The sequence below is a fragment of the Agelaius tricolor genome, unplaced genomic scaffold, assembly GCF_023055355.1.
Source record: "Agelaius tricolor isolate 1412-34295 unplaced genomic scaffold, bAgeTri1.0.p SCAF_12, whole genome shotgun sequence".
Lineage (NCBI taxonomy): Eukaryota > Metazoa > Chordata > Aves > Passeriformes > Icteridae > Agelaius > Agelaius tricolor.
In genome coordinates this window covers 22,971,449-22,994,835 of record NW_027269272.1, presented here as the reverse complement: position 1 = coordinate 22,994,835, position 23,387 = coordinate 22,971,449, and the positions used below count along the sequence as shown (strand labels likewise).

Below are 23,387 nucleotides of genomic sequence, written 5' to 3'. Positions count from 1 at the left end.
TGCATAGCCTTGATATTATTTTTGGTTTTGGTTCTCATGGAGGTCTGTAAAAATTACTGTAAATGCTAAGCTTTCAGAAATGACCCAGCACACTGGAGTTTTTTCTATATATTTTTCAATTCAGTTCTGCTGACCTGCTTTATAGATGTTTACAGGAGGCTGGAGAAAAGGCAGAAGTTCAAGTAAATTTTCTTGAGATCCAGAAGCAAGAGGAGAGTTGGGGATAACAGAAAATATTAGCAAAGAATTAGCAAAGAGCCAGCCTTAGTTCATGACCAAGTGGTTTAGTGACTTCCTCCCTGAGGAAAGCAGAAGGCAGCAGGGTGCAGGGATGTCTGGAGTTCAAGGTGCATTTTCTGAACTCTCCTTTGGGCACCAGGACATGGCTTGGCTGGAGTCAACTGTGGGGCTTGTGCTTGGGGTTTAGCACTCAAAACATCAGCCCAGGTGCTAAGAGTCCTGAAGCCTCACTGATGGTCACTGCCTTGGAAATGATGTTTGAAGAGTGTTTACTTGCCTGCAAAAATACTAAGGGCTTACATTGTGAGATCAGACTTGGGAAGTTCAAAGCCTTTCGTGTTTGTGTGTGCATAGCCAGCACTTGTCGGGGCTGGAAGTCAGGTACACTGCAAAAAGAATGCATTTTTAGGGCAAAAGCACTTCTAGACAAAAGCAAGGGCTTTTAAGGATGGCACTGCAGAGCCCTGAATTCTTACTAAAAGGGTTCCATTTTGTGGCTTAAAAAGTCAAAGCAGAAAGGAACTCACCGCGGCAGAGTGGGGAAGGTGCCGCACCGCCAGCCAGGCTTTCTTTTATGTTTCGCTCATAACCATCGTAGCAGGGAAAGGCAAACACTTGTCTAATTTGATAAAATATCTTTAATTGCAGCAGCAGTACTTGAGGTTTGGGCTGGCTGCGTCAGCTCTGTTTGTAATCACAGCTCCAGCCGCACTCCACAATCAGCGCCAATTGCTGCCAATTAGCATCCGCTAGGCTGCTGTTGCTTTATTCAGATGTTCTGGGCTGTTTGGTTGCATTATTCATACCTTGGCTGGGAAAACATAGTTTAAAAATGAGCACCATTACAGGGTTTCATTGTACTCTGACAGACCTTCTCCCAGCTCCACCTCTCAGTTTAGTTCTATTTAGCGAACAGAGGGAAACTTTGGGCGTGATCTAGGTCATTCTGCATTTCACTTCTAGGGAATGACTCCTGCTTGACACAGAATTCTAAAGAGAAAGATATCAAAAGGTATCAAAGCTGGTGTTTTTTGATGTAACAGTTTGGTTTGGGAAGTTGTTGCAAAATGTCATCAATGTGCAGGACATTAGGAATAAAAAATAAAAATTCTAAAAAGCGAGCAGGCATGTATATGGTTATGGAGGACTGCTGTGACCAGGGACAGAGATTTTAAAAGGACTTTTAAGTGCCAGTTTCAGAGCTGAGTCTGGCTTGTGGTGTAGGAGAGCTTGGGGTGGAAGGGGCCATCTCTGTACCTGCAGCAGGTACAGAGTGTTCCCTGTCGTGGCACAAGATGAGCTACAGGTCCAGTCTAACACAGCAGCATCTTGGGCTTTAAGAGCTTGTGGTTTCACCTACTTAAACTTTGAGCCTGTGTTTTCCCCCTACAGGATTTTATTCTGACTTCAAAGGAGTTGTTCTTAATGCGAGCAAGTGCAAATGATTGATGAATGTGTTTGGTTTTGGTTTTTTTTTTCCTTCAGATGATGATTTTAATAAGGAGAAATGAATGCTGGCTAAGTATATTTAACAAGGAGCTTTGTTTGCTTTTGGTTTTGCATCTAAGTTGAATTAAATTAAATACTTTAGTGCCACAGTAAGAGAAGAAAGCAAATCAAGGCAGAGCCCCCCATCCCTGGGGAGCAGGGGCCATGCACATACTCATTATGTGATGGATGCTCTCTGCATATGGGAATGTGACATGGGGATAAGGAGCAATGAGTGCAGCAGTAATTTCTTTAATTAAAAAGAAAAAAAAAACTTGGAAAAAAGAGGTGATAACTTGTGGAAGCACAAGGACCAGAGCTGCCAGCAGGAGCAGTGGCAGTGATGGGTGCTTGCTGGGAGGGGAAGCTCCAGGAGCCTGTGCCAAACTCTCCGATAACTTTGCTCCACTAATCAGGCGCTTGTTAATAATGACTCAGATTTACGATACTTCATAACAGCCCAAGAAGAAATATTCATCCTGGTATTGACTTTGTGGGGGAAGAAAACCTAATAAAGCATTGAGAGTGCTTAATCAATAGCCGGGCAGGGCTGCGCTGACTATCAGAACGAGCAGCTTTGTTTGCTATTCAGGCGGATAATTTATGGTTAGTGCTGGAAGTGATGTATGTAATTTATGTTTTAGAGACAATTACTGCTCACAGACAACTGCTGCAAAGCTTTCTGCAGGAAACCAAAAGGCAAACGCAGCCTTTGGGGTGCAAGTGTTGTGCCTGGCAGCCTGTCCCGTGTATTTGTTCGTTACATTATGTGTATGTGTAATTTTGATATATATGCATGTGTGCTACGTTGCATTGTAGCAGTGAGTGGCCTTTAAGGTTCAAATCAACTTTCTCAGGTTTCAGGATTTTTTAGGCATATGGTTTTGGTTGCAAACTATCCAAGCTGTAATTAAAAAGAAAACCAAAAACAGTGTGTAAAACTTAAGGAGGTACTCTTCTTTTTTGGATTTTCAGACTTTTTAAAACTTGAATCAAATTATTTAGATCAGTGTATGAGAAGTTGTCAAATGGGCATTGTGATTTGCAGACACTTGCCTATAATACCTCCTTATAAAAGCAAATTGTCAGATAGTTGCAGTTCTACACCTTTATATGCCAGACACTCAGATATACTAAAGTATGCATATAGGAGCATTTGAGGTGTACATGATAAACTATATTTAGACTTTGATCCTAACCATTATGAGGGTTTGGTTTGGTTTGGTTTATTTTGCCCAACAGCATTTTTGTTTTCCGAGTTAGGAATTTACATCTCTAAATTGCTATAAAACTTAATAGAAGCTGCCAGTGGCTGCTGGAGAGAGGAATCAAACTGCTTTCTTAAAGATATTTAACATTTAGATTCCTGAAATCAGCCCATCTTCATCATAGTCTTGAGGAGAAGGTCCCAAATATTGTTAATGAAATGTTGTCTTCCCTCTAAACGAATGTGTTGTGCTTGCTGTGACCCCTGATTGAAGCAGGGTGTGTTCCCCTAATGCTTTTAAACTAATCAAAATCACCTCCTTGCTCCGTGCTGGTGGGCTTTGTTCAGGCAGGATTGCAATAACAATGGCAATGATTTTACAGATTTTATTCCACTTCAGTGATTTATTTCAAGTCCAGGGAGCTCTGACACGTGCTGGAGTCAGTGGCTCACGGGTCAGAGCACGGGTTAGCCCCAAAACTGGGCACCCACATGGCAAATCTGCATGTGGCTGCCTTAAATGAACAGAGTTATTGCTCATATACAGCTGATAAATGCAGAAACCTTGGAAAATGGGTTTTAAATACTGTGTGGCAGTTATGAGATTCCTTTTGTTATCTTAAAAATTAGTCCTTATATTAATGAATATGGCATTAAACGTGTCATATGGGGAAAATAAAAATATCTTAAGCTGTAGGCAGTGAGTTAACTGCTGTTAACTGATTTCAACATACAAATTTGCCAAAATTAGATGGTCTTTCACTTGATGGTTTTCCTGGTGCAGAGCTGAGCCCCTGCTCACTGCAGGTGCTTTCTCCTTGCCCAGCTCTGGCCAGGGCTGTGCTCAGGACAGGTTTAATCCCCCCTGGATTTTAAAGGTGCTGAATTGAGCTCCAGGTGCAGACCCTGCAGAGCTGCAGCCCTCACCAGCAGCTCAGTGGAGAGGAGACTTCTGCCCTGATGCCAACGCCTATTTCTGCTTTTCACACTGATTCTTCTTCATCTGCTTTCTAGTTTTGAGAGCTAGCGATAGAGCAGGTCACTGCTGTTAGATTTCAAGCTGGAATTACCAATGAAAAGCCCTTTGTCCAGTGTCTGCTTTTACATAAAGCCTTCATTTATTTGTAGGAAATCTGAAATCACCTACATTTTCATAAAAACTTGGTGAAGGGCTATTTTCCCTGGAGCTGAGGACGTGTGACATTTTCAGATGGAATAGCATAAACAAGAGCAGAGAAGTGAAGGGATTGGAATTGTCCTTCTCCATTCAGCATGTAGCTCCTAGGCAGGGTTAACTGGGCAAAGGTGGTCTGCTTCATGAAAAAAAGGTATGTTCCTTTCCATAGAAAGTATTTTATATGATTTTTGGAGAAAAAACACCTTTTCACAGAGTTCTGTCTATAATACCATGAGTGCAGAGAGTGTGGGACATGAGCACATGTCAACAATCCATATTTTAACATACTACTGGATTTAAAATATATTGTGGATTTTTTCCCCACACATATATGCTAGACAGATCATATATAAAGTTAATATCAAGTTAATCTAGATACAAGGTGTTTTCAATTATTTTTCCCATGGCAAGATTGAAGGCTCACATCCAGTATGTCCCATGGATAATGTTTTTGTGTTGCAACATTGGCTCTATAAATAAATGTGAAACATTGCTGTAGCAAACATCACATTTGTTTTTTTTTGAAGTGCCTACAGCATGTCATTACAGATGGATTGATAGGCTTGATAACATTGAACTTTTGTCAGACCCAACGTGGCAGACTTGTTACGTGTCAGAAATTTTCTGTCATTTTGCTCACTATTCAAAAGGCAAAATATATTTGCGACCTTGAGTGACATTGAATATGGAAAGCAGACAGAAATTTATCATTTGACAGAATTGTTTTTGTTGAGTTTATTTTAAGTTTCCTTTTTTTTTTTTTTTCAGTGGCAAAGCAGTAATCAGATTTTAAAATCCTGACTACTCTGCTTTAAGAATATGGAACAGCTGATTGTGGCTTGTAAAAGCTCTATGACCCGGCCTTTTACAAATGTAAAACACATTCTTTATTACTTCACATTCAGATCATTTATTTTTGTGCTTCTTTGGACTGAGGCAACATCTGACCTTTATTATGGAGTTGCAGAAAACAGCTTGGCAGAGAGCAGGCAGTGGGGAAGGTCTTGAACAGGAGACAGGACAGGGAAGGATGCAGATGCTTGGAGAGCAGATTTTCATAGTATTAGGGCTAAAACTGGTGAGATTTATTCCCACTCAGTGTATTCCTTCTAGTGTGATTGCTCTCTAATAAAGCTGTGTCAAAAAAAATTTTGGTGCCTTTACTCAGAAATTAAATCATAGTTTATTTTATGATGATTAACTTTAAATAAGGTGTTTGTTTTAAAGGCACATGGAGATGCAAAGTCAGGTTTTGAGAGTATAACAGAAGAGGTGGTGGGTTTCTGGTGTAAAAAGCAGCAAAGAAATGCATGAAAATATTTCATCAAAAGATGAAAACAAATATTAAGGCAGAGACAAAGAAATCCTGGACAGAGCATTTAGAAGGTAGGGTTAGAAGAAGGAGGAAATGAGGTTTTCAGTCATACAGCACCAATAGCTGGACCACAGGATTTTATGCTGAATAAGGAAGGAAAAGATTTTTAATTGCTAACAGGAACACTCTGCAATCAAAGGAGAAACTTCCTATATATTAGCATGCAACAGCAGTATGCACTTCCGAATGGATTATACCCTGGTGAAATCAAGGGGATAATGATGAGCTCCTCAGCTAGAAAGGTTTTGGTCCAATAATTTGGTTCAAAATACAGACACTGGTGTTAATAAATTGGGCTGTAGATCCTAGACCACTCAATCAGTCAATATTTTACGCCAGGAGGTCACGTAACATTTTGGACGCTAAAGAATAAACCAGTTCTTCCCTTAATTTTGTTAAAGATAAAAATGAAAATAAAAAGAGCAGGGAGATTTTATTAGTTTTCAATCCTGTTAGTATAAATAGAAGTCGAAGCTGTGGAGCTGGGTTATTTTGTGGCTTGTTACTGTTTATCACCACATCGAGTAAACCGCTCGGAAGGGGCTGCGCACCGCTCTCCGCGCGCTCGCGTGCCTCCTCCCAGAGCTCGGAGGAACACGTCCAAAATCTGCCTCCTGTCATATGCTCTCCTCGTCTCTTGCTGAGAAGAAGTGAGCAGACGCACGTTGTTATTTTGGTGCCGTTTGTTTTTGGAGGGGAGGAAGGGGGGGAGTGTTTTTCTCCAGGAAAACTTTCTGTTTGAATCGCGTTCCCGAGAAATCGAGAAGAGCCTCGTTGGCATCACGCGAGTTAGGATTTAGTTTGTCGTGTAGCTCTGGGATAACTGAATTTTGTCTTATTTCTTTATAGCCTGCCAGTTTTTTCCAGTATCACTGAGGACAAAGAAATTATCATTTTGTTGGTCATTGCATTGAATCTAAAGCTGTAGAGAAATGAGGTGGTTTCTGTGGGTTTGTGCCTCTTCAACTACACTTTAGCAAAAGTTGGTGTTTTGTGGTACTCTTTTCTTTTAAAAGTGTATCTGAAACCTCCTCAAAAATTTCTTTTAACCTGTGGCTTTTAGCCAGGATCAGAAATGAACCAGTCAAGTGAAACTTGAGCTCATTAAAGGACTAACAAACCTTGGTAAATCTTAGTCTTTAACACCGAAGGGTTGCAGTTGAAAGGCTTTCACCTCTCTTGCATGAATGTGAAATTATTTTTTTTATGGTTTTTCTTTACAAACTAATTAAATGCTTTTTTTAAAAGCCTCATTTCTCCCTTGGGGATGAGGAGTGCCACTATTACAAAGTAACTGCCTGTGGTTTTTACAGTCATGATGATGCTTATCTTCTGTTGCTTAATCCTCCTCCTTCTGGCTTTTCTGCTGTCTCACCTGAGAGTAAGAATCTTTTAGGTTGAAAAGACCTTTAAGACCACTGAGTCCAACCATTACCCCAGCACTGCCAAGCCCACCTAGAGGACATGTCCCCAAGTGCCACATCCACTAATGGCTGGGCTTGAGGATCACAGAGGTGTTTTCCAACTGTAATGATTCCATGATATCTGTCTTTTAAATCCCTCTGGGGGTGGTGACTCCAGCACTTCCTGAGCACCCCGTACCAGTGCTTGGCAATCCTTTCAATGAAGAAATGTTTTGTGGTACCCAACCTAAACCTCCCCTGGCACAGCCTGGCTGAGTGGAGGGGCTCAGCAGCGTAGCCGGGAGTCGCCACTTCTGATGTTGCTTCAGGGTCCTGAGCTGTTCATCTCAGAAACTTTCTCATTTTTTCACATCAGTCAGACACAACTGTCCTCAGATTTTCAGGGACTGTTGTCAGTGCCCATCCTTCACTGGTTGCTTGTGCTTTCTCCTGGCAGATGTCAACGAGTGCGCCACGGGGAACGGCGGCTGCCAGGACCGCTGCTGCAACACCATCGGCAGCTACCACTGCAAGTGTCCAGCTGGCCAGAAGCTGGAGGAAGATGGAAAATCCTGTGCAGGTAATGTTTTGTACCATGTCTCACTGTTATTAGGGAATCAGCAGACTTAGGAAGGGGAAGGAAATGCTGGCTTTTATGTGGAGCCAGCTGAAGAGCGTATGCTCAGAGTTGTCGAGAGCGCAGATCTTCTCATGTCTGGATTACGAAGATGTAACTGTAAGAACACTTCAAAGGGTTGGGGTTTTGTTTTATTTTGTTGAAAAAAATGTTATCACTTAACCTGGATTGGCTGTGCCATGTTCTGATTATGGGATTTCCGTCATCAGTTGAAAAACTTGAAGAAAGTGTATGCGCTTGATAATATTTCATCTGTCTCTTAAGCAAAATGGTTCTTATCGGAAAATACACATACATTTTCATATTTCAATCACAATTCCACAGCTAGAGATTAACTGAATAAAAAAGGATTTAAAACCACATGCTATGTAAACCCATTTGTCTTTTTCCTAAGGGAAATTTAAGTCTAGTTAGTGCATTACAGGGTAAAATTCGTTCTTATGCAAAAACTTACATTAGAACACAAAATGAAATATGTGGCTCACTGGCAAACAGAATGGCTGTAAACAAGCCCACATGATGTGCTGACCTAGAGTCACTGCATTTTGTGCATCATCAGATGCTGCAGAAGGTCAGGTGTGAGGTGCCCAAGGTGTGCTGCATTCCAGGCCAGAGCAGTTCCTTCTTCCTGACTCTCCCCTGACACAGGTAGCAGGGATGTGCTGCCACATCATCTGGTGTGCTCTGCTGTAGGCCTGGATTGCACCTCCCCTGCATTTCAGTGCTGCAGTAAATGCATCAGTGATGATTTTTTTTTAAACTCAGGGCAGATTTTCATGAACTGTATTATCATCTTCTCACAAGAAACTCTGTTCTCTGGCTTTTCCCATTGCACAGGCTCTCACAAATCCCCTTCTTCCAAGATTTCATTTACCATTGTCCAACTCCTTTTTAAGGTTTGGCTAAAGCATTGTATTTCTCATCTGTGGTCATACGATTTGTCCTAACTTTATGATTTATTTGACTGCACTCCTTTTTTCACTAAAAGACAATAGAATTATTTTCTATGGCAGCCTGTCAGTTGAGATCCACCTTGACAATGGAAATAAGCTGTAGATGGTTATGTTATTTTGATTGAAATATTTCATTATGGTCCTCCACGTTTTCATTTTGGCCTTTGGAGAGCTCAGCCCAGGAATAGCATTTATGATTCACAGATCCCTGCTACTTCACCTCTCTTTCCTCTTTGGGGGATTGACTGGCAATATGCCCATGGGCCAGTGCACAGGTCTGTGTTTTGATGCCTACTTACTGCTTTCAGTGCTTAAAAGTTGTCCAGACCCCAAGGTTTGTGAAAGCAGGAGTCCTACTCATCATAATCCTTAGCATGCATGAGTCATTTTTCCTTAACTTATTAAAATAAGTTAGTCAAATTAGTGTTCCTTCTGCACAATTCAGTTCTTAAAATGCACTTTAAATTCAATTTTGGACAGTCTTTAAAAACTCAGACAGAGCTTAAGGTGTTTGATTTTTGTACTGTATTTTATCTGACCTGGATTTCCAGGGGAATATATTATTGGCTGGTTTGAGGCCATTTTTTTTTAAATCCTCAGGCAAAAATGGAAAAAACCACAATGAACTGCAAGCACTCAAATCATAAAACAGAGTGAGTGTGGTGGTGTCACTAAATACACCTGAACCTTTGCAGAGGTGACAATGACAGAATTTGGCTGTACTGACCTGCAAGGAGGCCAGCATCAGCCAATTTCTGGCCATCAGGTGGTACAAGATGAGTAACTCAGTGGTTGGTTACTACGTGAGGGGAAAGTGAGCTCTCAAACAAAACTGAGTGCTGCTGGAAGGACTTCCAGGGCGTGAACTGGGGTTTTATTAATGCCTCTGCATTGCTCAAAGGAGCCATTTTTGCAGATAGGAGTAAAAACAGCTCCTCATTCAGGTTAACCAGTGGTTTTGGAGGAATCAAGTTTATTGTTGTTCTGGGTTGTTCCATTCTTTCTGCCTTTATAGCATCATTGTGCTTTATTTTACCCCTTAGTCTAAACTCAGGCATTAAATAGATGGGCACTATTGTTCTGCTGCCATTATTCGTCTCGTGGTTGGTTTTATTTCACTGGTGCCTGCAATGATCGATCAGTGTACGGGGTTTTTTTATAAGCCAAGGTACAAATAAGGTGCATTGTTAGAAAAGCAGCATGGAAGTAGCACAGATCTTATTCAGCAAGTCATTATTACTGGAAAGATTGATCGTGTTTTTTCAGAAACAAAATAGAGCATCCTTCTGACAAAAGGGAAAGACGTTGGGAAAGAACTGTTGGGTTTTTTAAAATATTTTTTTAGCCATTTGTAGCTGTTTAATGCTAAGGAAGGGAAAGTGGATAAAAATTCACTAACCAACAACTTAGTGAAGAGCACTGCTGTTTTGATCAAGCATTGCTGGGGGTTTGTGAGCAATTTTTTTTGGAGACCCAAAGGCCTCATTTCACAGCTTGAAGGAGCTGACAGTGCTCAACAACTCCACCTTCTAGGGTGTCAAAGGTGTGTGCAAGACACAAGGCTCCATGAATATGCACAAGTCAACCGCATAAAATATGTGGGATAATCTTAAAATAGTTATTGTATCAGCTTTGATTAAACCTTCTCCTTCTTGAGTGATTCTGTGGCTGGTTGGACCCACAGGGGGAAGGGGATTGGGCAGCACAGACCTGTGCTGTGGGGTCTATCCTCATTGCAAGGGCTGTAGGGATATTTCCTGTCTATTTGTAGGGATCTTTTCTGGCTCTTTGGGGTTTCTTATGGCAGGATATGTCATTCAGAGTTATGTAATTTGTAAGGTCTTACTTCACTTTGGTGAGGAATACTCATATAGAGAGTAAGATGTGGTGAGTTGGAGGCCTGTGCATCTCCATAGAAATGCCAGCCAGAGCAGTGACCTGATTAGCCTTTCAAAGCTAATTATCTCCATGTTATTCTGCAGCTTTCACTCTCCAGCCTTCATGCTCAGAACTTCAGTTTGCTTCTCTGACAGAGAAATATTTCCTGGCAGCTCCTGGCGCAGGCATTTCAGATTGTGACAGAAAGCTCCTGCTTCCCTCCCGCTCCTCGTGTGCCTGATGGAAATGAATGATGAGACAGGATTTGGCTTTAAATCACTGCACAAATAATGTGACAAATTAATATTTGACATTTACCAGTGTAGGACTGTCAGGCTGATGCTGTGCCCTGTGCATCTGTGTGCTGTTCCTGGGGCAGCCTGGGCAGGGCCTGTGGACGGGTTTGCTCAGAAAGATGTGCCCTGGTCTGAGGAAGGGAGAGGGAATGGGTGTGCGCCCAAAACCTCCTTGTTTGTGGAGCAGAGGCACCACTGTGTCAGTGAGAAAGGCTGTGAAATGCAGAGATATCCTCATTTCATGTTTTATTCTGAGGCGAAGCAGTTCTACTCGAGCATCGCGAAATGCAGAAATGGTATTTTCTGAACATAAATACCATTTAAAATGGTATTTTAAATGGTAATTTTAAAGCTCAGTTGTTGGCAGAAGTCCAAATCTGTAAGGGATGCTGAGGCTACAGCTACAAAAGCGTGTTTTCACACATGAATAAGCTGCAGAAGTCAAGTAGAAAAAGGTCGTGACCTTATGTTAACCTTCTTTGGTAAACTGTCATTTCTTATTTATATTATTGTGCTCTCATCTGTCAAGGCAACTGCAGGAACTTAGAGACAAGTGAAGTCCTGTGATTAACTGTTGATGGAAAGGAGCTGCTATTTGGTTGATTAGAGTGATATTGCAATGGCTGTAACCCCATCCCTGGGGGTTTCAGTCAAACCTCGGAGCTCTGGCTGCTTTCCTGACCTTTGCCAGGGGCACTTTGGGAGCAGCTGCCTCCAGAGCCAGAGTGTGACTGTGCCAGGGCCACCACCACTGGTTACCCCAGAAATGGAGGAGTCACCGGGGTCACTGCTGGAGCCTGCTCCCAGGGCAGGGGGGGACTCTCCATACACTGCTTGTTGCCTTGCAAGAATTAATGGTGGGCTAAAAGCAATGCTGAGGGACATGTCTGAGAGCAAGAGAGTGGTTATTAATAAGGTGACAGCATTTATTAAGTCAATAAGGTCTGAAACACAATTTACTCTTGTCAAAATTCTGGTTTTGTTGAAGAGAACAAATGCTAATTCTGCATTTGGGCTGTTTTCCCTGCCCAACAAATCAATGTACAGGTGTCTGCCATGTCCTGTGATAAAAAACCGAAGGACAAAATACCATGCACTTGGAAGGAAATGCCAAGGCATTTTTAATTATATTTATTTCATTTTTATTAGAACAGAAGAAATTAGTCTACTGGAAGGATTCAGGATGCTTTTGCATGATCTTAACTCTAACAGTTGCATTTGATTCAACACACATTGTTGGCAGGCCACGACACTGAGGTACTTATTGCCAGGAACACTTCAGCAGAAGGAGAATATATTTCACAAATATCAAAAAGCACCAGTTCTTATTCCAGATGCAGCAAGTACCAAACCAGCTGAACTCAAATCTTACAGCACTCAAGTGAAGGCACCCCCAGATGAGGTGAAGCCACCCGACCCTCTTCATCTTCCTCTATTTCAAGACCTTGTCTTGAGACAAGGAAATAAATCCAGTTGCAGGAATTGTTTCCCAATTATCTAATTATCTGTAACTCAATTACTCTGTCCACCTAAAGTCTGCCTCTTAGAGGGAGGGGAATGGGCAAGTCCACCTCATCACCTCAGCAGACCCTGGGTGAACCAACTTTATAACTGGGGCATTTCAGGGTATTGGGATTTTACAGCAATTCGAAAAAGAGGAGAAAAAGTATACGCAAAAGAAAAAGACTTGTAAGAGGAGAGAAGGTAAAGCCTAATTTCTGATTTTTCCAAACCTGTTTTTAGTGGCTTTTAGGTATCCTGGGACTCCAGCTTAGGTTTTTAGAGCTGAGGCAGATAATTTCAAGTATTTATGCTTCAAAGTATAAAAAACTCGCTGTAATCTGCCAAGGGGGGGTGAAGAGTAAACATTTTCTTCTCCATTAGTTTGTAAATCCAGAATACTGGTAAATGTCTCATATTTGAAGTGAATTCAACAAGAAGCAATATCTGTTTTTACATTTAAGTATTAATTATTATTGCTCCTACCTGTCAAATAATTATTTTTAGTCATGAGTAAAAAGCTTAATAAGTGCTTTTGATTTTAGATCCCAGTTGGAAATTTAAAAAAGTAGGGTTCCCCTACTTGTCTTACAGAGGGAACTGTATTAAGTGAGATTAGGGATTAATTGTGCATTATAAACACTGTTTGGCATTGTGCACTCAGTTCTGTGTTTTTGCTGGATTTAGGCAGGAGGACTGTGTGATTTTTGTGCATGGCTGCGGAGAAGCTCTGGGCAGAAACTGCTGGAGATGTTCTACATTTGCAAACTTGATGGGGAATCTAATTTTATTTCTACTCCCAAGTCATTCTTTTGGAATTCTCAATTTCACGCATTTCTCTAAGAAGAAGTGATGGCTGGAGGTTGTTCCTCTGACCTCCCTCGTGCTCTCCCATGCTGTGTTGGATCCAGCTGGGATCAATAGCTGCGTGGAGCTGTTACACTCTCCCAGGCAAATTGTGTCATCTGTCTGCATTTGTCTATTCCTGGTAGCTCTACAGCAAAAAAAAGCCCTCCAAATAAGCAGTAAAAATGACAACATAGCCATAGTAAGGGTAACACTGACTTCAGCTTATTGGACTTTTTAAATTAATTACCTGAGGGCTGATTCCTGGCAAGCCTGACCAGGCAGGAGCTTGAGCTGAATTTTGGGGGCTCATTCCAGGCTGGCAGTGGCTTGGTCAGGGCAGTCCCTTTCTTTCTGTGAGCCCTCCCCAGCAAAATGACCCAGCTACACAAACCTTCTCAATCTTATAAAAACACATTGAATACTAAACTCAGCAAATCCCAGCATTTTGTGTCTGTCTCTCTTCAGTCAGGGAAAGGGACACATTGCTCGGGCCAGAGCAGACACTCCCCACCTGGTTCAGAGCACTTCTGTGTTGGTCTGGGCAGAGAAGAGCATCTGATGCTCTGATAATTGATTTATTGTTGATTTTTTTTTATTTTTGATTTTTTATTTTTGAGGTTTTAATATTTTTACTTTTATTTTTCAATTTTTTAATTGCCCTGCTTTAGTTTCTCCCTGATTCCTGCTTGGTTGCTGCTGAAGGCTGCCTGCCCCTCCCTCACGCACCGAACAAAGGCGGCTGCGAGCTGAACCACCCAGATTCTCACATCTGCCATCCCTCGGGGTACACAGGCTCACAGTTATGACAGCTCCCTCCAAAGTGAGCGCTGCCATTGCAGGCTGAGCTCCTTTATCCTGGATATGTGTTTTCATCCATGGGAGCTGAGAACAGGCTGAGTCAGTTTGCAGCCACTTTTTAAGTAGAAGTTTTATGCGCACCAGTTGGGTCAAGGGTGTTGTTATCCTAATCCAAGGCTCCAAAGCAATGGTTGAAGGAGTCCTACCCAAAAGCCCTTGACTTTTGGGACCACTTATATTTCAAGGATTCAATGATTATTTCCAGATAGTCTTGGCAAATTTCTTTTTCTCCACAGAGCTTGTTTTTTGGTGCCTAGATTTTTGCCTTTGAACGCTTAATTCAGCTGCAACGTTTTAATAACAGCCTTTTGCATAAACAAACCGTGGAACTGGCAGTTTAATTTTCAGGTTATGTCAGACTACAGGGTTAGTACACTGTTAGAACACTACCTAACACAGGGTTAGGTGTATTGCAGCTTGTCACCGTGTCACACATTCCCTGCAGCTCAACTTGTGCCGCGTTCCAAGGCAGCAGCGTTTCTTAAAAAGCACAGCATTGCTCGTACCCCAGGGAAAACTGGCACCTTTTCCCTTTGCATTCCAGTTATCAGATGAATTAGTGATCACGGATCTGAAGGGGAAAGCTTGTTTCTGGGTGTCACAGGTAGCAGCACAGGCAGAGTCCTATCTCCACGGCGTCTGCCATATGGCGCTGGTGGCTCCCCGTGCGTCACAGCTGATGATAGACTCGGCACAGGGATTGCTTCCCCAGCCTTCCAGCTACCTTGTCTTCCTCCAGCTCCACCAGCTGGGAGCAAATATGGAGCAGGAACCTCAACTTGCCATCATCCTTGGGAAGGAATGTCCTTCAGACTGTGGGATGTGCGGGGACAGCGGCTGCCACCCCCTCCATGGTTCCTCCCTGAGTTTTGCACAACAAAGTTGGGCATGGGCAAAAAAAAACTACCCTGGAGAGTTTTCTTTGTTCAACCACTTGATGCATAAAGCTGTATTGATCAGCTTTTGATAGTGAAAACATCTAAAGTTCAGAAGAATTGCAGTGTTTGCCATATTACTCAGGGACTCGATGTTTTTAATTAACGGGGGAGCTGTGAGTAGTTAGATGGAAAGCATTATAGAGCTATATGAAAAGGCTGTTATTGTCCGGATGAAAGATAATATTTGGAAATAATGTGACAAAAAATGATAGACTGCAGTACAAATATGTTTTGAGATATTTCTAGGGCTCTGATTAGTTTATATTAGCTAGTTTTTTGCATGTATGACTACATCTGAAAGGCAGGTTATAGAGAATGTTAACATTCCAGTGGGCTGATTGACAATAATTAGTTTATTTTGAAGGAAAGGAAAGAAGCAGGGTATTGTTGGAGCTGACTAATGTGAATTAAAAGCCAGGTAATCTTTTCTGCAATTACAGAGATACAATGATTGCTGTTATCAGAGAAGAAAATCCACTCGTACTTTTAAGAATCATTGTGTAGGAAGAGCTTTGCAAGCCTGAAATTGAAGCTCTGGTCATGGTCTCCAAAATTACACTTAGTAGTAATTTTATGCAGAAGCAAGACTTCTGAATACTTAAATTATAGCTTGTTTGTAGCAAGGTATTTACCAGCAAATACAGGCATCTTATAAACAGCACATGAGTCATCTTGGTGTTCATTTTGAGCACATCGAAAATGCAAATTGCAGCTGAATTATTCTTGTTTGGAGAGGCAAGGCTTGGAAAAACCTTAAATTCGTACTTTAAATGGAAATTGTGAGCAGAAAAATGTGCACATTTGCCTTTCAGAGGAGGGTATTGTGCAGGGTGGCTACAGCTTTTTCTGTAGCTTTGCCTACAGGCTGTGTAAACAAGAACTGACGGCAGGTACAGGGACAGGAAAGAGCACAGCTCCTGAGTGGTGTTTGTGTTCCTCTTTGGGAGCATTTAATACTGTTCTTCACCTGGACACCTCATAGAACTCCCTTTTTTTTTCTTTTTTTTTTATTATTGAAATGCCTGTGGATTTTACGAGCCATCTGATACAACCTTAAAAAGCTTTAAAACAATTTGTGATAAAATCTAAAGCAAACAGAAAGCAGTCAGCTTCTCTGTTCAAAGCCTTGGCCCAGAGGAAGCGATCCAGACATGACTGTCAGCGAGATAGCAACTGCTGGGAGAGCTACACTGCGTTATTAAAAGATCAGTAGTTTGATCAACATCATATTGGATTACTCCAACTTCAATTACAGGAGTACCTGAGGGCTTTAGCTGGGATATATTAGAAGAACAACTTGAACTGAACCTGCTGTTGTTGCACGCCAGCTCTGTGAAAGGCCCACCTGAGAACCCTGTGAACAGCTCCTGTCCCAAAAGGGACTCAGTGTCAGCCAAGGAGTTCAAAAACAACTAGTAATAAAAATGGAGCAATCAACTGGTTAATTTGATGTGAATTTTAATCTCGGGAAGAGGAAGAAAAAAGGAAGTAAAATAAATTCTTCCGTGCCCTGGTGACACAAAGACAGGGTGAGAGAGTTGGGGTGGTTCAGCCTGGAGATGAGAAATGTCTGGGGAGAACTCAGAGCCCCTTCCAATGCCTAAAGGGGCTCCAAGAGAGCTGGAGAGGGACTTTCAGCAAAAGCATGGAGTGATAAGAGAGAGAGAAATGGCTTCAAACTGACAGAGGGCAGATTTAGATCAGATATTGAGAAGAAATTCTTCCCTGTGAGAATTGTGAGGCACTGGCACAGGTTTCCCAGAGAAAATTTGTGGCCTATACCTGGAAGAGTTGAAGGTGTCAGGCTGGAGCAGCCTGGGCTTGTGGAAGGTGTTCCATGGCAAGGGAATTAGAACTGGTTGACCTTCAAGGTCCCTTCCCACCCAAACCATTCTGTGATTGATGATTAGGATCCAGCTCTGGAAGTTGGCATGGGTAGGTTTTGGATGTGTTCATGTCACTTCTCTCTTCTCCTTCTAGAACCTCTGCAGAGTCACACATGATTTATGTCATAGAGGAAGCAGTGCAAGAAAAGCTGTGTAAAATGCTGTCCTTTGCTCCCTGGCAGTTTATCTCTTAGATTGTCCTGGAGCTGGGGTGGCTGCAGTGGGGGATCAGTGCTTGTGGTGGCACCTGAAGAGGCTGCAGAGCAATGCCAGAGCCAGCTGTGACACCGGGACAGGAGCTGTGCTGTGGTCTCAGCTTCAGAGGGGCAGAGGTGGAGCTTGGTGGCTGAATGGTGCCTGTGCCCTCCCTCTCACAAACCACATCTGTATTTCAGCCAGCATAGCACGTGTGCTGTAAGCTGGAAACACAGGATTATGAAGGTGTTTGCGTGATTATAATTTTCTTGTGCATGTTTTACCTGCTGTGTGTGGAAAACACATTTCTCTGCATTCTGCTGTAGCAGAGGCACAGATCTCAGCAAGCGTGCATTAATATTGCTGCTAGCAAAATCCAGGTGTTCTCATCACATCAGGCATTTCTCTTTTTATTCCAGGACTACTCTTGCAAACTGCCACGTCCTGCCGAGAGGAGATGCTGATGGTCCAACACATAAACCTCCTTAAAACAGCTCAGAGCTGAGTCCACACAAGGAGTTTGGGCTGTATCATGCTGTCCCTTATTAAGTGCAGCTCCTTGTAGAGATCCTCTCCTCCTTTGCCACCTTCCCACCACACAGCAGGGCCCAACTGGGCTGTGCTGAGGAGCTGTATTTAAAAATTGATAGACCCATAACAAATATTCTCTCTGCTGTTCCACCCCACATCAGAAAATCTTGCAGTAGCTGCTGATACTGGTGATCTCAATGTCCTTCTCCTAAGCAGAAACCACCTGAAATTTTGATATTTGGTATTAAAACCTTCCCTTCCAACTTCCCTGTTCACAGCCAGTACATTTACCTCTTTTCTACTGGAAGCAGTAACATTAATGAAGCTGGGTTTTGTTGTGTTGTTTTTTTTAGGAGCCTAAGTTACCCTTTTCTTTGGTTTGTCATTCTTCAGCTTGTACTCCCTTGTTATTTCATGCGGTCATTCACTTATCCTGGCACAGTTCTTCAGTGAGAGTTTGTGTCCATCTGTGTGGGTTTCATTTTGATGGGAGTTGGAGTCGTCAAGGGGGTGCAGTTGCCAAAATATCTATTAGTCTAACCCCACTGAGGGGGCTGGTAACCCCATCACTCTTCCTTTTTGGCTTTACTTCGCTGAGATGCTGTGTACTACACCAAGATCCCAAAAAAGATCGTTCTTTTTTTGTTTTAAATACTTTGGGTGGAGAAAAACATACAGACCTGCTTAGTGAAAAGATGAAAAATCTATTTCTACGTGGCTGTGTGAAAACATCACGGTATTGTCTGGGGTCTGGCCGTGAAATTGTCATGTTCCTTGCTTTAATTCTATAGCCTGGTTTTCCTGCAAATTGTCTGGTTTCAATAATTGCTTAAAGTGTGTGTGTGTGCACATATATATATATATATATGTCTCTGTCTGTATATTTAATGAAGAATTCCTTGAAACTCTAATTAGGGCTGCTTGACTCCAAAGCAGTTTACATATCACAGGCTTACACAGCTATCAAACAGATGCTTCTCCTTTTTTTTTTCATTCAGCTGACATTTTCATTTTCTCTGCATATTTTGAGCACTGAGCAGTGATGTGTTTTGACTCCTGAGGCTACAGATGATATCAAAATGAGGATTAGAAATGAAGCTTTACCTGTCAATTAAGTTGTTAAGCTTGTCCTCCACAGTGTCTACACTTTGAAATGGCCTGTTTATTGAATTTGAAATAGTTTTCATTCTTGACTTTGTTTAAATTGAATGGACAGTTCTAATTATAATCTTCAGGGTTTTCATCTGCAACATATGGTTTGCATTTAGAGCTGTGGATGAGGGGCTCTTGGATGTTTATTGAGCTAAACCACTGTTAAATATCTCGTGAGAGAGTGGCATGTCAGGCATGGAGAGTAAGCAGAAATGGGCAGTACAAATATTGGCCAATTTTCTCTTTTCTCATCACTCTGTGCAGGAGATCTCTGTCCTGGGGGACAGCTGGGAAATGAACTGTGGTGGCAGGGTGCAGGCACTGGGAGCAACAAGTCACCACTTTAAGTGGTTGTCTGGTGCCAGTCTTGGCTGGGAAGGGAAGGAAAAGGAAAGGAAAAGGAAAGGAAAGGGGAAAGGGAAAGGAGGCTTTGCCCCACCAAGTTCAAATTCAATGAATTCAAATTACCAGGATTTGTGTCAGGTCAGTGTTGTTCTTTCCAGTCACCTGTGGCCCCCACGAACAGGGTTGCATGATTTCTCATGAATAAATGACAATTTATTCATCTCTTTACTCCCCAGTAAGGCCAGTGGCGGACCAGGAAATGAAATCCAGGTCTCAGACTTGCTGGGGTGGATTGTCCCTTGCAGTGCTCACAGAAATCTTCTCTCCAAAAGCAGGTTGTGGGGCAGCTCCTGGCACTCCTGCTCCATGGGTCTGTCAAAAATACCTTGGAGATGCCTCTGTCCTTTTCCCTTGAAAACAGTCATCAGGAGAAGCATCCCCTTTAGGATCTGGACACAAATATTTATTACCTAGCACAAGGTCCCATTGATGACTCTGCTGTTCAACGTTTCACGGCGCTGTGGTTTCCATCCTTTGGTGTTTCCTGTGTAGAGAGAGAGAGAAACCAGAAGGAGAGAAGTGAAACCTGGCCTAGGCACAGCTGGAAGTCCTGAAAACCACCTGGGAAAGCACATGAGCTGTAGGACAAGGTATCAGCTACAGGGTAGACAATGTCTCTCCACAACACACCAAATCTCCAGGGAGGTCTGGAGGACAGACTGACAGACAAAAAGCTGTGGTGATCTAATGCCATTATTTACCTTCCCTTCCCCATTTTCAGGAGCAGGTAAATAATCAGATCACTTGTAAAGCCTCTTTCTTTGCCTGCAAAATGGGTGCTGGTAGAAGCTGCTTTGTCCTTTATCCTGGGTGAAGAAAAGTGGCAGAAAACTGGCTGCTCCAACAAGGGTCCTCCTCCGTTGTGAAACCAGCTTGCAGGGGCTAAATTGGGTGAGGAATCATTAACCTTGCCTTTTAACCAGTCTCTTCCCAGCTCCTTTTGGCTTGCTGGAGCCATTCCATGAGTTAATCCTGTTGGAGCAGCCTTGCCTGTGACACCTGGCAGTGAGGAACACGAGGAAGCTGCAGCAGCTCGGGGCTGACCTGGCGGGCTCAGACAATGGATGCTCATCTAATCCATGGCAGGGGCCAGCAAAGGGCAGAACAAATAGCTGAGGAGCAAAAATAAAAGCCTGGGAGCACTAACAGTTCAAAATGACCCAGCTGGCTCTGCAGGAGCACATTTATCTGTGCTGAAAGCTGTTTCGTGGAGGTGTTTTAACACTGGGTTCTAGGAAACCACTCAAAGGAGCTTGTAGAGTGTTTGTGGTGTTTTGTGGAGCATTAAAAAAAGAGCCCCAGACCAGGAGTTTTGCAGTTTAAAACTTCCCAGCCACCCAAAACTGCTTTTCTCAATCTTTGCTGCTGAATTTGGTTCAATGAAAAAGAAATATTTTTTTTATTAATATGAACTGGTTTGGGGTTTTTCTTGTTTTAATTTTAGGCTTTGTTTTGGACCAGACTTCAAACTTGTATTTTCCTTCCTAGAGTCAATATCAATGTAAAACTTTTTCATTGTGGAAAAGATGGCCAAATATTTTTCTAGCAACAGGAGTTTCAAACCCTGAAAATCATTTTTGTGTTAGTAAAAGGGGAGAGATCCTTTTCAAAACTTCTGCTGCAAGAGCAAATTATGTCATGCTTTGTGAGGGAATTCACACCAGTTGTCAAATTTTGGACATTTCTGAGCTTGAGACTTGAGCAGTTCTGTGATTTAAAGGAAGCTGTGAGTTGAATCTGTTATAAATTTACCTACTTACAGCAATAACGGGGGCTTATTTTAAGTTTTACTTTATAGAATAATTTCTGATTTTGTGATCAGCTTAAGAATGTCTGGGAACCAAGCCTGTTTCCCTTCCTTCCCATGAGTACATAAATTATTTAATTGAAAAACACACTAAATAATGTGTAAAATCCTCCATGTAATTAGTGGGGAAAGACCATATGATATTTTCACTTCATAACTTTTGTGAGGTTTAAACACCCTTTGGAATATAGAAAAGAGAGTAGTAACAGTGTAGTTGCAAATAACAGAAGGCAAAGCACTGTCATGCATCTTTGTTGATTTAAAATATCACATTAAATAGCAAACAATCAGAGTTTTCTTATCAGATGTACAAAATGATCTGCAGCTGAAGAGTCTGGGGGAGCTGGTTGGGGCAAGGGAGGGGTGAGCCAGATTGTTGGAACCTATTTCCAAATCTGTGTTGGAGTTGAATAGTTTATCCACTTGTGATAATTTAAAATAGAGCCTCTTAAGGTTTCTTGTTGTACTTAAGATCCAGTCTTCCCTCTTTCTCTGTCACCATCATTCCTGACTGATCCTCACAATATTTTGTGGGGACCAGAGACCCACAGAGCTCCCTGGGTAAAGAGGGGTCAAACCCTGATTTTAGTGAATTTTAAGATAATGCTGCAGGGACTAGACCATGTTTCTTCTTTCTGGTCCAGATTTTTTAAATAAATAATCATTGTAATTATTTTTAATTATGATGTGACTTTAAAACCATCAGCATAAACCATTCTCTGAGTAAATCCAAGTAGGGTTTTGTATTTCCCTGCTTTTGCTGGTCTCATCCTTTCTGCAGCAAGCTGGGGGATTGTGGCGGCTGGAAAGAGGAAATGTTTGTGTGTCATTCATTCCTGTTTTAGGTAGTATTTCTTAGGAATTTAATAAAAAGGGTGTAGTGAAAGTCATTTGGGCCAGATCCAGAGATGGTGTGTTTGGGTCCCTGTGTGCAGGTACCAGCAAGGAATGGGTTCTCACACCAGCTCCCAGCTGGACAGAAATCTTTCCATCCATGTGGAAAATCACCATAATCTGGTGTTTGTGGGGTAGGTGATGCTCACAACTGTTTGATCTCTGCCTCTCTGTGTTGTTCTCTGCTTGACCAAGTGAAAAGATTTTGCAGAGAACTAATTAATTATTAAATAAAATCCTGAAATCATATGACCCCTAAGGTTGGAAAAGACCTTCAAGATCAAGTCCAGCAGTCAGCCCAGCACCACCACTGTGTTCACCACTAAACCATGTCCAGGGATGGTGGCATTCCCATCACTGCCCCAGCAGCCTGTTCCAAGGCTTTATGGCCCCTTCCAGGATGAAATCATTCCTAATATCTGTTCTAAATGCTGAGGTTGGTCCTGCCCAGTTCTGGTTTCTTTCTCCATCAGTGCCTGGGCACTAGGAAGAGGAAGTTTTTTGTCTGCTTATCTCTCAGAAAACACTGACTCTGAACAGTTGTCAGTCTGCAAATTTTAGTAGCCAAGGGAGGGAAAGCCTGTTCATTGGTCACCCTCAAGAAATGCCCCTGGCTGGGGGAAGCTCCTTGAGAGGCAAACCTTGCTGTCACATGGAGCTTTGGGCAGTGTCCCCTTCAGGGAGAACACCATCCCCGGGATACCTTTGGCACATCATCAATCCTCCATTCAGGATTCTCAAAATGGAGGCTTGTTATCCTGTTTTTCTTTTATTTGGAGTTCTGTATCTTGTTTGCATTTCTTAGTGGTCTTAAAAAGCAAAGCTTTCTGTTAGTAGAGAATTGATCTGGCAGCATCTTGCTTTCTTTCTTCCTTTATAAAAACCATGATTGCAGGTTCACTAATTACCTATGTTTATTACTGCTCTCTGTGTATTTTTGAGGAACTGATTGATGATAGCTGTTCCTGAGCATTTTAATAACGATATGAAAAAAGCTGCTAATGTGACAATCCTGAATTCCAAACAAGCAGTCACACAGCTCTGCACTGAAACAGGTTTTGGGCAGGGCAAATGGACTTTTCATGTGGTTAATCAAGTCAATTAGGGACCAACCTCCTTGATGATTAGCAGGGCCCTCAGTCAGGGGTGTGGAGGATGTCACAATCTGGAACTCCACCTGTAGGATCTGCCCTTGGAAAGGGCACAGTGCTGGCAGTGAGTTGGGCATTTGTACATGACATCCTCTTCTGTTGTGTTTGGAACTTGAGGTGTTGGGAGGGAGGAAGGGTCAGCCCAAGTGCACAGCCCTCAGGAGCATGAGGAGCTAAAAAAGATGTGGTTAAAATATTTTACATCTTGGGAACACACAGGCTTTGGTTTGTTTGACTGAGTATTAGGTAATTCCTGATGAAAGGTGAACAAACAGGGACACAGGAAGGTACCTTCAGTGGGGAATCCCCCTGTAAAGCATCTCTGAAATGTTCTGAAGGTGAGAATATCCACACACCACCTCTGCTTTGTTCACCCAGCAGCGTAATCTCCTTGGCAAGACAGCCTGGGGACAGCACACAGCTCTCATTTTCCTTCTTGTCTCCAGGAATTGCTCTCCCTCTGTCTTGTGAGGATGCAGCAGCTTTCATCACAGCCTGGCTTGTGATAAGCAAGCCATAAGTGGCTTGAAATTCAGGTTATTCAGATAAGCATCCTAGGTTGTAACT

General features: G+C 42.4%; 1 protein-coding gene across 9 annotated transcripts in view; it reads left to right on the top strand.

The window, feature by feature from the left end:
* Positions 1 to 23,387, top strand: part of LOC139595129 (multiple epidermal growth factor-like domains protein 6) — a 189,986-nt gene that overhangs the window by 93,724 nt on the left and 72,875 nt on the right. For all 9 annotated transcript variants that reach the window (XR_011680865.1, XM_071438113.1, XM_071438112.1 and 6 more), the window contains one exon: positions 7,348 to 7,470. Coding sequence is in view for 8 of the 9 variants with exons in the window: in XM_071438113.1 (XP_071294214.1) it covers positions 7,348 to 7,470 (123 nt within the window). In the remaining variant the exon portion in view is untranslated. The remainder of the gene's footprint in view (positions 1 to 7,347; positions 7,471 to 23,387) is intronic.